We start from the raw sequence: 13,001 nt of genomic DNA, 5'->3' as shown, positions 1-13,001 counted from the left end.
AGTCTCATTGTGTAGGACCTTATAAATTGTAAAGAATTTGGCTTTTATTCTGAACGAGATTGGTGTCATGGATGTGACCTCTATTTTAAAAGCATCACTTTGGCTGCTGTGTTTAAAATAATGTGAAGTGGAAACGGGCATAGTGGTGCACATCTGTAGTCCAAGCTACTTGGGAGGCTGAGGTGGGAGGCACTCGAGTGCCCAGGAGGCTGAGGCTGCAGTGAGAATGTTCAGAATGTTCTGTGTCGGCACTGATAGGCTCAAGACTACAGACCTCATGATGTTCATGCCACTGCACTCCAGCCTGGGTGACAAAGTGAGGTCCCAGTCTCCAAAAAAAAAAAAAAAGAGAGAGAGAGAGAAGTGGAATAAGGGTAGAAGCATCGAGATCAGTGAGGAGGCTATTATAACAACCCAGGAAGAGTTAACGGTGGCTTAGACCAGGGTGGAGGCGGTGAGAAATGGTCAGATACTAGATGTATTTTGTAAATAGCAGACCAGATATGTTGATGATTTGAATGTGAACTGTAGGAAGAAAATGTGTGAATTTCAGGGTGGAATATTTGTATTTAAGTAGCACTATCTAAAAGCTCCCAGTAACATGAAGACTGGAGTGTGAGGAAGGGGACAATAGTGAAGACAGAGATTTGAGAAACATTCACAGCAGTGCTATCTAAGTAAGGCAAACTTTAGAGAGGGTCTCTGAAGAAAAGTGGGTGTGTGTACAAGATGTAAATATACAACTAGGGAACATAATGGAGGAGACTGAATAGCAATGTGAAGGTTTAGAGAGTAGGAAGAGGAAGCAAGAGTGACAGGGGAATAGGATATTTACTGTCATCAATTCTAACTCACTGGATTTTGTACTTTGTGACTCAGTCTTTGAAAGAGAATGAGTCAACATAGTACTATTATTGCTATTTTTGGAAGTCTCCTACTAATGGTGACATTATCCAATCCTATTTGTGATTAAGGCATTTATCGTTTGCATTATCACATAACACATCTAACAGTTGACAGAACTTTGATTTGACAAATCAGAGGGGTGACTGGTATTCTTTTACCTTTTGAGTGCCTTTTGTTTCAGGCTGCTTAATTTGTACATATGAAAAAAGTGTTACACTCACCTGTGATGAGCTGTCTTCTTCTCTGCATAGGCAGTAACCTCATTCTGGCTTAGATTCTTTTTTAAAAAAAAATGTATAAAACACTAGGATTAATTCACTGTTCATTTTTTGTGCTTATACATCCTTAACAGGAGTGAAAGTGGCTTTCCCTTTATGTGTTCAAAGGACTCTGTGAATTATAGTTAAAAGCGAGTGTTACATAAGCAAGGACCTCTGTGCACAAACAAGTCCAAGATTGAGCGGCAGAGTGAGGCGTCTCCTCTTTAACAGAAAGAGGCATTGAACTATTCAGAATGTTCTGTGTCGGCACTGATAGGCTCAAGGCTACAGACCTCATGGAAGTGTGGAGTTTTCAACAAATGTCCTCCAACTTGACTAATTTGGATTTGGTTTTTCCTCATGGTCCTAGGTCAGCAATACTCTTTTTTTGCTTGCATCTCATCAGCTATGCTCACCACTGTGCAAACTCGCGGTTATAATTCAGTTAGGCCTCCTCTGCATCTCTACACCCTGTGAAGCATCCCCCTGACACCCTCTCTGTTCCACAGACCACAGAAATTTTTTTCAGCCTGGGAATGCTCCCTTAACCCTTTCCTACTGCTTTGTCTGAATATATTTAGTGACTGAGAACATGTTTACATTATGATTATCATTATCAAGAAATATCTTCTAATGCATAATGAATTCTGACCTAAAGATTTTTTAATTTAGAAGCTTCAGGTTTCAAAAAATATATTTGTACATTTTCTCGCCAATACTAATTAACATAAAACAGACTGGAATGAACTTGTAATAGCACTAGCCAGCATCAATTGAGAGATTACCATATGCCAAGCATTTTCTATCTTTTAACTTGTTTAATTCTTAAAACAAGTCTATGAGTCAGGTATTACTGTTATACCCATTTTACAGATAGGACAACTGAGTCTCAGATCATTATTAAATGTTGTTAAACATGCAGGTCATACAGCTATAAATTGGATTTGAACTCAAGCTGTCTCTGCAGTCCACATGGAGTTCCTACACTCCTCTGCTTCTGTACTTGTTCAAGAAGAACACTTCATTTATTTTTATAGCTGAGCTCTTTGAGTTTCTTAAGGGTGACAGCATTATTGGCATTTTGGATGGGATAATTCATGGTTGTGCGGGACAGTCAGTCCCACATTTTGTAGACTGTTTCATATCCTTAGTTCCTGGCACTGAAAGTCAGTGGTTCACTGCCTGACCTTCATCCATCACTGAGAAATGAAAAGTGCCCTCATACCTTTCCAAATGTTTCCCAGTTAAATGTCTCTGGCTGAGAGTCAACAGGGGGAAAGCCTGTATCAATTAAAAATAAATAAATGCATGCGCCCCTGCTTTGTGTGTGTGTGTGTGTGTGTATACCAGAAGTTTTCTAAAAGTTTCATAAGTTTTTATAAATAAGTTTACAACTTTTAACAACTGCTATAACTTTAAAAACACAGCAACATAAGTGAAAGGCAGATAAAAGAATCAGGTATGAAAATGAGGTCTTTTTTAGGTATGGCTGCAATGCTTCTCTTTATTATTTGTGAATAAACAATTTTGAGGCTAAAGATCATGTATAGTTTAACACTCATTATAAAGTAAGATAAACTCTACTGTTTACCCATCTGCCTAGCAAACTTTTTTTTTAATAGTGCAAAGGTAAACTTGAATTCAGCCTGTGCCAAATCTCAAAGTCACACATCTGAAAGTCATGATTTTTTTCCTATGTTTATTTTTGGCCGTCAAACTTCAGACCACTACACAAATGCCTGTTGCCTTTTTACCAGCTCCAATCCTTCCTCAACAAAACCATAATAAGCAAAAATATTTAGTAGCGTAAAAGTGAATTCTGGGGTCTTGTCTTTTCTAAGCTATTCTAGGTACCCTTTACGAGACTGTACAATTGGAGCTAAATCTTCAAGGTCATCACGTAACTAAACCACTTACAAGGCTGAAATGTGAACTTTTCTTAACTCCATTTTTAAATGACTCATTCTCAAGGATGTTATAACAATGCTCTGAGCTATGTACTGGGAGGAATACATTTATTTAAGGAGGAAAAAGGGTCAATTATAAGATGTATCTTGAAATAGATACACTTAGAAGTTCCATCCCCTTTTCTTCGCTTATTAAAATAGCCTACCAGCTTTAAACAAAACATTTTATAATTTTATGATGTATCTTAGGAACTGTCAATAAGGTAACAACATTAGGTTTTGTTGTTGCCCTCTATTGCCTAGATGTTTTGCAATATGCTGTCAGTGCTTGAATAACATAGCAGATGAGATGCCTTGATGTCCCTGAGGATTTAAAATTTAGGCCTCTTATTATTAGAACAATTTAATGATGATGTTGAGATTTAAAATAAGAATATCCCTTTGAAAGCTATGATATGACAGACAAACCTACATACTCTGTGATAGAGCAGAGTGTTGAAATTATAAATCAGGCAAAATGAAAGCAACTCACAAAAAAATGTTTTAGCAGTTTCTTAACATTTGATTTATTGAAACTTCCCTAAAATAATTTTATACCTGAGAAAATAAGGCAGCTCATACTTTAGGAAGTACTTTATCCATATGTGTATGCATTTTTATTTCATTTTTAAACGTCTAACATGTCACCCATTTTTACTTACCCTTTCTTTGAGTAAGGGTTAGAGATAGCTAAGAGAAATAGGGCATCACTTGCACTTACCAGGCCCTTTTTTGTGAAAGAATATGGCAGTATCCTGTAACTGGAATTTCTGGTGGCTTCCTGCCAGGGGAGTTTGCTTAGCTTGATCTGTGAAAAAGAGCAAACTACTGGATCTGAATAGGTTTCAGATTGCTTATGAAGGTGAAAATGGTCCTTAAAGTATAAAAGGATCTTGTTGGTGAGAAAAATAAAGAGCACTTTAACTTAAATTAAAATTTTTTATCTGCAAAAGGCTGAATGGATTAAAGGGAGACAGCAAGTAACAAGAGTGAAATGTTTAGGAAAAGCTCAAGATGAAAAAAATTGTATTACTGTAGAATGAGGGTTCTACCTAGAAAAATATAGATGAATCGGACTAGGAGTTTAGAATAACGCACGTAACCTAATCATTCACTAATTCAACAAATATTTGAGCAGATATTATGATGAGTAAGACATGGTCTCAAGCTCTGCTACATACTGGAACTGAGTATTGAACCAAGGGCTCAAGAGTCAGGAGTGGTTTTCTGAACTGGGTTTGGAACAGTGATAAGGAGTCTAGCTAGATAAGGGGATGCTGAGGATGGCAAATGGAGTTCTGGGGGAGAGGGCAATGCAGAAATAAGGAGAGAACTATATTAGCAGTCATAAAAGATATAGTTATCCTGAGAAACTACAATTTAATTAAGCTTAGTGAAATGAGTACACATTCTATTTATGTGGGAAGGGAAGGAACATAAAACAAGTTGGGTATTACAAAGATTCTACAATGGAGATCATGAAAAACTAGAAAGAAATATAAATATGGAAGGAGTAAAGAAAACAAGTTTAAAAAGTACCATCTGGATGGTTAAGAAGTTTAGGAAAAAATGGAAAGAATTAAACATGTGCATTTTATTTCAGCTATTTCTAAAATATATTTATACCTAAACAAATTCTCAGGGGGAAGGGAGGGATAGGGAGAGATTTGTTAAAGGATAGAAAATTACAGCTAGACAGGAGGAAAAAGTTCTAGTGTTCTATACCATGTATAGATATAGAATGACTGTAGTGAACAATAACATAGTTTCAAATAGCTAGGAGGATTATGTTCCCAACACAAATAAATGATAAATGTTTGGGATGATGGATATGCTAATTACTCTCTCTGATCCCTATAGATTATGGGATCCAAAAATCACAATGATGAATACGTACAATTATTATTTGTCAATAAAAAATAAAATTAAACAAATTCTCCTTCATCATTGAGCCTGACTTCAAGCAGTGAGAATGTTGCCAATGAAATGATAGTGTTGACATAAGTACCATTATTAAGAACAAGACATATGCTAAATTGGGGTAAAATAGGGGTTGTGGCATCAGTATGAAAGAAGTGAAATTAGGCTAAATGAAATAAGTTAAAGAAAGACAAAGGTTATCTAAAATAAGCTGAATTACAGGTGATGGGAAAAATCTAAGTCTTAGAAAAAATAAGCAAGAAAAAGTTCAAAAGAAAAAAGCATGTACAACTTACTGGTGGAACTATGGTAGCTTAAAAACTGCAATTTGAAGATATATATATATATACATATACATATTAATTAACTGGATAATGGAGTCAGGTATTTTAGTAATTATGTAGAAAAAATAAATCTTGCAATAAAGGGGAAAAGTTTGGGTTTGAACTTTATATATTGACTGAATTCATCACTTACAGAATGAATTCAATGAACTTTTAGAATGGCTAGAGTCCCTTCCTTTTTACACACACATGTACATCCACTCCTTTCCTATTTAGTTCACATTAAAGAAAAATATTTAGGCAAAGATTTTATATGAACTGTTTTGCCCACTTATTTAAAAACAATGACTTACATGATTAAAATCTAGTATAACAAAACATTGGATTGTTTTTCAGCTTTTTGTTTTATCATTGTATTGACTGCACACAATGTATCTTGTGTGTGAGAGATGTTAGTCTAGTTGTTTTCATACCTATGAAATTCTGCTAACATTTTTATGTGTGAAAAATGATTTTAAAAATACATAAAATGACAAATAAATATTTGTCTTTTTCCTCTTATTGCTTCACAAAATCAAGTACCCTATATAAAACTTCTGGTATTGCCATTGTAGTGGTAATGCCTACAGCAAACTAGAAATTCTTGTGACTGAAATAAAAAACCCACCAGGAATGATGGCATGTGATTGCTTGAGCCCAGGAGTTAAAGTCCAACCTGAGCAACATAGTGAGACCCCGTCTCTAAAACACAAACAAACAACTCCAGTGATCCCCACATACACATCTTTTGAAGGTCAAGATCTTTACTTAACAATATATGAGTAGTACAAATAAATATTTATGGTAAAATTTTAATGGTTCAACAGATGTTATTTTTTAAACACGTCGCCCATTTGAATAGGCTTTATTTATGATACGATACATAATTTAATGATAAATATAGTCATGCATTGCTTAACGGGTTACATTCTGATAAATGCACCACTACATGGTTTCATCATTGTGTGAACATCATAGAGTGTATTTACACAAACCTAGATAGTATAAACCTACTCCACACCTAGGTTATATGGTATGGCCTATTGCTCCTAGGCTACAAACCTGTACAGCATGTTACTGTACTGAATACTGTAGGCAATTGTGACACAATGTTATGTGTGTGTATATAAACACTAAAAAGGTACAGTAAAAATATGATATAAGAGAACAAAATGGTAACGTGGATAGGGCACTTACCATGAATGGAGCTTATAGGGCTGGAACTTGCTCTTAGTGAGCAAGTGCGTGCTGAGTGAAAGTGAAGGCCTAGGACATTATACTACTGTAGACTTTTTATATAAATACTGTACATTAAATTTATATAAAAATGTTTTTCTCTTTTCAATAATTAGCTTACTGCAATTGTTTTGCTTTATAAACTATTTTCTTAACTTTTTTTTTTTTTTTTCAGACAGATTCGCTCTGTTGCCCAGGCCGGGGTGCAGTGGCGCAATCTCCGCTCACGGCAACCTCCGCCTCCCAGGTTAAAGCGATTCTCCTGCCTCAGCCTCCCGAGTAGCTGGGACTACAGGCACTCGCCACGCCTGGCTAATTTTTTGTATTTTTAGTAGAGACGGGGTTTCACCGTGTTAGCCAGGATGGTGTCGATCTCCTGACCTCCTGATCCGCCTGCCTCAGCCTCCCAAAGTGCTGGGATTACAGGCGTGAACCACTACGCTGGCCTTTTTTTTTTTTTTTTTTTTTTTTTTTTTTTGAGACAGAATTTCGTTCTTCTTGCCCAAGCTGGAGTACAATGGCGCGATCTCCACTCACGGCAAACTCCGCCACCCGAGTTCAAGCAATTCTCCTGCCTCAGCCTCCCGAGTATCTGGGATTACAGGCGCGCACCACCACGCCCAGTTAATTTTTTTGTATTTTTAGTAGAGACGAGGTTTCACCATGTTGGCCAGGCTGGTCTTGAACTCCTAACCTCAGGTGATCCACCTGCCTTGGCCTCCCAAAGAGCTAGGACTACAGGAGTGAGCCACCGCGCCCGCCTTTTTAAACTTTTTGACTCTCCTATAATAACACTTAGATTAAATCACACGGCCGGACGTGGTGGCTCATGCCTGTAATCCCAGCACTTTGGAAGGCCCAGGCGGGCAGATCAGGAGGTCAGGAGATCGCGACCATCCTGGCTAACACGGTGAAACCCCGTCTTTACTAGAAATACAAAAATTAGCTGGGGGTGGTGGCTTGTGCCTGTAGTCCCAGCTACTCGGGAGGCTGAGGCAGAAGAATCGTTTGAACCCGGGAGGTGGAGGTTGCAGTGAGCTGAGATCATGCCACTGCACTCCAGCCTGGTGACAGAGCCAGACTCTGTCTCAAAAAAAAGAAAAAAAGAAAAAACAAACAACACACACACAGACACACACACACAGACACACACACACAGACACACACACACACACACAGCTGGATGCAGTGGCTCACGCCTGTAATCCCAGCACTTTGGGAAGCTGAGGCGGGCGGATTGCTTGAGTCTAAGAGTTCGAGACCACCCTGGGCAACATGGTGAAACCCTGTCTCTACTAAACATACAAAAAATTAGCCAGGCGTGGTGGTGCGTGCTTGTAGTCCCAACTACTCGGCAAGCTGAGGTGGAAGAATCACGTGAGCCCGGGAAATCAAGGCTGCAGTGAGCTGTGATGGCGCCACTTCTGCCTGGGCAACCAGAGTGAGATTCTGTCTCAAAAAAACAAAACAAAACAAACCCCCTAAAAGAAAAAACAAACACACATACATTGTACCCCTGTACAAAAATATTTCCCTTCTTTATATCCTTATTCTATATGCTATTTTCTATTTATTTACTTTATAAACTTTTTTGTTAAAAACTAAGACACAAACACACACATTAGTCTAGGCCAGCATAAGGTCAGGATTCTCAATGTCACCGTCTTCTGTCTCCACATGGTGTCCTGCATGGTCTTCAGAGGCAATAACAGGCATGGAGCTGTCATCTCCCACCATAACAATGCCTTTGGATACCTCCTGAAGGAGCTGCCTGAGGTTATTTTACAGTTAACCCTTTTTTTATAAATAGAGGAACATACTCTAAAATAATGGTAAAAAGTTTAATATACTAAATATATAAACCAGTAACAGTCATTTATGATCAAGTATTATGTAGTGTACATAACTGTATATACTTTACTTTCATATGACTGGCAGCATAGTAGGTTTGTTTACACCAACATCACCACAAACATATGAGTAAGCTGTTGTGCTATGACATTACAACTGATGTCACTGGGCCCTAAGAATTTTTCAGCTCCCTTATGATCTTATGGAACAGTTATATATGTGGTGCATCCATGACGGAAACATCATTATGTGACTGTACAATAAACAAACATTTTCCAACTCATAAAACACAAGTAGAGGAAAAAGTTACTTATATTTTAAAATTTTGAGACTGTAGTGCACATTCATTGTCCATTGTTCAAATGATAATCTGGTTAATCAAATTAGTTTTTAAAAGTTGTGGTACCAGTATTTTAGTGCAAAATGGCAGTTTAGTAAAAATTTGTTCTTCTAGTAAAGTTATCTTATTACCACATTGAATTCACTGCATGTATGAAAACACTGCACAATTACTATGAAAGAAATCTGGAAACATTACCACTTGTTTTATCTTTTCTAACAAAATAAGAGCTCCCCGTTCTTCAGCATCTATTAGATGACAGGTACAAACCAGGAACCACACATACATTCTTTCTAATCTTGCCAACAGCCCTGCGGTGACAAAGATCACCAGTCGCCTGACACCTAGCCTCGCCTTCCTTACTAATTGCCTCAGTTTGGTTGGAGGTGGCCATATGTGCAGCCAAAAACTACATTTCCCAGCCTCCTGTGCAAATAGAAATGGCCATGTGATATAGTTGGCAAATCAGATCAATAGTTGGACACTTAGGCACAGTTCTAGAAAATCTCTTGTTTGTTTTTTTTTTTTGAGATGGAGTTTTGCTCTTGTTGCCCAGGCTAAAGTGCAATGGCCCGGTCTCGGCTCACTGCAACCTCTGCCTCCTGGGTTCAAGCGATTCTCCTGCCTCAGCCTCCCAAGTAGCTTACAGGCACCCACCACCACACCTGGCTAATTTTTGTATGTTTAGTAGAGATGATGTTTTACCATGTAGGTCAGGCTAGTCTCGAACTCCTGACCTCAGGCAATCCACCCAACTTGGCCTCCCCAGAGTGCTGGGATTACAGGTGTGAGCCAGAAAAATCTCTTTTTTAAAGGAAGTCCAGCTCAGCTGGCATGCTTTCTTTTCTCCTTCCTATTAGTTCTACCAAACCAAACCTACAATACTTGAGGTGAATTAGGTAATTATGAGTTGACAAACACATATTGAGAATGGCTGAACAAGAAAACAGAGAAAGCTTAATGTTCCTGATGACATTATGAAGTACACAGTGGACAGATGAGGCCTGGACTGACTACCTCAGACATATGTGATAAAAATAACCCTTGTTTTTCAGGTGAACCCTTGTTATTCCTAGATGAATGCAACTCTGAATTGATTCATCCACAAAGAAAATGTTGACTTTTAGTCTGACAAGGAACAACCAGCTGGTAGAAAACAGAATAATTTGATACATAGATATCAGAAGAATTAATGATCTGATTTAAAAGTGTTTTGAGATCCTTGGATTTAAAGTGTTATATATCATGGAGAAGACATAATGTTGAGGGCTATATAAACATTTCCCTTAATTTTATTTCAATAAATTTCTACCTTGGGCAAGTTTATTTAACCCTAGTTCTCAGTTTACTCATTTTTTAAAAATTAGAGACAGATGGGGTCTTGCTATGTTGCCCAGGCTGGAGGGCAGTGGCTATTCACAGGTGCCATCCCACTACTGATCAGCATGGGAATTTTGACCTGCTCCATTTCTAGCCTGGACCAGTTCACCCCTCCTTAGGCAACCTGGTAGTTCCCTGTCCCGAGAGGTTACCATATTAATGCCAAACTTAGTGCAGACACCCACTTGGCATAGCACACTATAGCCCAGAACTCTTGTGCTCAATCAGTTCTCCTGTCTCAGCCTCCTGAGTAGCTGAGACTAAAAGTGCACACCACTATGCCTGTCCATTTACTCATTTTTAATACTAGAGAAGTGCACTCAATTATTTCTAAGATTCCTTACAGAGAAAACTATTAACATGCTGTACACATTGGCTTATCATGAAAAAACAATGATGATGACAACCTAACCTGCTCCTAAATGCATAATTCCTCATAATCTTGTGAATACAAGTGAGCCATAAATGTTCATGATACAAACTTTAGTACGTAAGAATCATATTCTCCCTAAGAGTTAGAGGAACAGTTTACGAAGATATGTAGTATTAGATGCAGTACTGAGAATTCACATGAAAGTGCTGAATGGAGTCACTAAAAGAACATGGACTCCAGTCTTTATTTTTGCTTTTCTAGATAGATTGTGCTTTTATTAAAAGAATGATCAAAAGTACCATACAAATACAACACAGAATATAGTGAAAGTTCCCTTATCCAACACTGGTATTGTGATTGGTGAAGGGAAAAAGTCAATTTAAACAGAGAAATTTAAAAATGATACATACATATCTTTAATTTTAAATTTTAACTTAAACTACAAATGTATTTCATTTGCCAGCAAAATATCTGTAAATTTCTACTCACTTTTTCGAGACTTTTGCACTTGTTTTGCTTACACTTAATTTGCCAGTAATTTCTTTAGTGACTGACTTTTGTTTCATATTTCACTGGTTTATCTATTTAATTAATTAATTTCAATAACAAGTTTAATTGGTATAAGCAGGTTTGAGAAAAAGGCAACTGACTTCAGTACCATAAAACTTGTAGCAGGAGCAGAGGTTCACAAATGTATCAGAGGGAATTCTACTAGTTTTGAGCTACAAGCATGTGTTAAAGAACAAGAGCCAGACGTGGTGATTTGTACCTGTAGTCCAACTACAAGGGAGGCTGAGGCAAGAGAATCACTAGAGCCCAGGAGTTCAAGGCTGCAGTGAGCTGTGATCATACCATTGCACCCAAGCCTGGGCGACAGAACAAGACCCTATCTCTAAAAAGAAAAAGTAAAGAAAGAAGGAACAAGGAGCATCAGTTAATCTGGCAAATTAATTAGATGTAATGAGAACTCCTTATGTACCTATCATCAGTGATAGATATTGCATAATAAGATGTTAAACTATTTTATTCACACTTTCTTTTAGAACATGGGTCTTTGGAGATTAGTGAACTGAATATTAAAATGATATTCTCACTAACGTCCCCTTTTATCCTTCCCATTTTCCTGTGAGCAAATTCCTGCCTTACAAGATACTTTGTCAATGGTCTCCCTGACATCTTCCTTTATGCCTGTGTCTCCCTTGAATCCCGGTTCCTGTAGTCATCACAAGGTTGGGAAACCTGTCCCTAACCCCCAATTCCCACAGGTGGGCCAACAATAAGCACCGTCATACTTACCCAGCATTCTGCCTCTGAATTCAGATCCAGGTTCTTGTTCCATTTTGCTTTGTGACCCTGGACTATGTTAATTCATGTTACTTAGTTTCCATTTCTTTTTCTGAAAAAGTAGGAACACTTAGCCTACAGGTGTGTTAGATTAAATGACCATGGGGAAGCTCTGACACAAGTAGACAGTGAAGTGTCTGTTTTCTTTAACGCCATTTCCTTAATGCCAGTAATATTTTGCCTTTGCCTGTTACTTCCCATCACATTCCTGACACAGCACTCTGAACCCTCACAGGCATGCTTGTTGAATCTCCTAGAGGTTGACCACCTGCTTGCCAGCGTGGCATCTCAGCCCATCAAGAGTCCAGATGACTTGCTTGCTTGTCCATATTATTCTCATAGCTACCAAAGCAATCTCCCTGAAGAACTTGGCTGGGTCTTTAGTCTCACTGGTTAGTGTGGGCAGCTGTTCACTTCTCACAGCTCCCTCTGCATACATCCTCTCCACTTCTGATTTCCTCTATAATTGTCATTCAACACATATTAAACATTTACTAAATACTGGTTATATTAGGGTTCTCCAGAGAAACAAAAGCAATGAAAGATCTATCTATCTATCTATCTATCTATCTATCTATCTATCTATCTATCTATCTATCTAAGATTTATTATACGGAATTGACTCACATGATCATCGAGACTAAATCCCAAGATTTGAAGTTGAAAAACTGGAGACCAGGAGAGTCAGTGGCATAGTTCTAGTCTTCCCTGAAGGCCTGAGAACCAGGAGAGCAGATGGTAAAGTTCCAATCTGAAGGCAAGTAGGCTCAAGACCTGAGAAGAACCAGTATTACAGTTTGAGCCTGAAAAACACCAATGTTCCAGCTCAAAGGCAGTCAGGCAGAAGGAACTCTCTCTTACTTAGCCTTTTTGTTCTATTTAGCCCTCAACTGATTGCGTGAGGTCCACCCACATTAGGGATGGCAGTTTGCTTTACTCAGTCTATAGATTCAAATGTTAATCTCATCCAGAAACACCCTCATAGACAGACCAAGAATAATGTTTGAGCAAATACCTGGGTATCCTGTGATCCAGTCAAGTTGACACATAAAATTAACCATCACACTGGGAATTGTGCTAGTTACTTTGCTTGTATTCTTGTCATTATTTCTGGTCTCAGAG

At 38.1% G+C, this 13,001-nt stretch overlaps 1 protein-coding gene and 1 long non-coding RNA gene across 6 annotated transcripts in view; both read right to left on the bottom strand.

Annotated features, from left to right (window-relative positions):
• The window catches only part of LOC134757031 (uncharacterized), a 63,804-nt gene extending 62,574 nt beyond the window's left edge, over nucleotides 1-1,230 (bottom strand). For both annotated transcript variants that reach the window (XR_010130646.1, XR_010130647.1), the window contains exon 1: nucleotides 1,128-1,230. This is a non-coding gene — a long non-coding RNA (uncharacterized lncRNA). The remainder of the gene's footprint in view (nucleotides 1-1,127) is intronic.
• The window catches only part of WDFY2 (WD repeat and FYVE domain containing 2), a 314,549-nt gene that overhangs the window by 286,747 nt on the left and 14,801 nt on the right, over nucleotides 1-13,001 (bottom strand). For 3 of the 4 annotated variants that reach the window (XM_063697623.1, XM_063697622.1, XM_063697621.1), the window contains one exon: nucleotides 12,507-12,653. The exons of the other annotated variant lie outside the window; for it this stretch is intronic. In XM_063697623.1, the coding sequence (XP_063553693.1) occupies nucleotides 12,507-12,514 (8 nt within the window). In that variant the 5' untranslated portion in view covers nucleotides 12,515-12,653. The remainder of the gene's footprint in view (nucleotides 1-12,506; nucleotides 12,654-13,001) is intronic. 4 annotated transcript variants of the gene reach the window in all.

Source organism: Gorilla gorilla, chromosome 14 (genome assembly GCF_029281585.2).
Source record: "Gorilla gorilla gorilla isolate KB3781 chromosome 14, NHGRI_mGorGor1-v2.1_pri, whole genome shotgun sequence".
Classification (NCBI taxonomy): domain Eukaryota; kingdom Metazoa; phylum Chordata; class Mammalia; order Primates; family Hominidae; genus Gorilla; species Gorilla gorilla.
The sequence above is the reverse complement of the archived record's forward strand: the minus strand, read 5'-3'. Positions and strand labels throughout refer to the sequence as shown.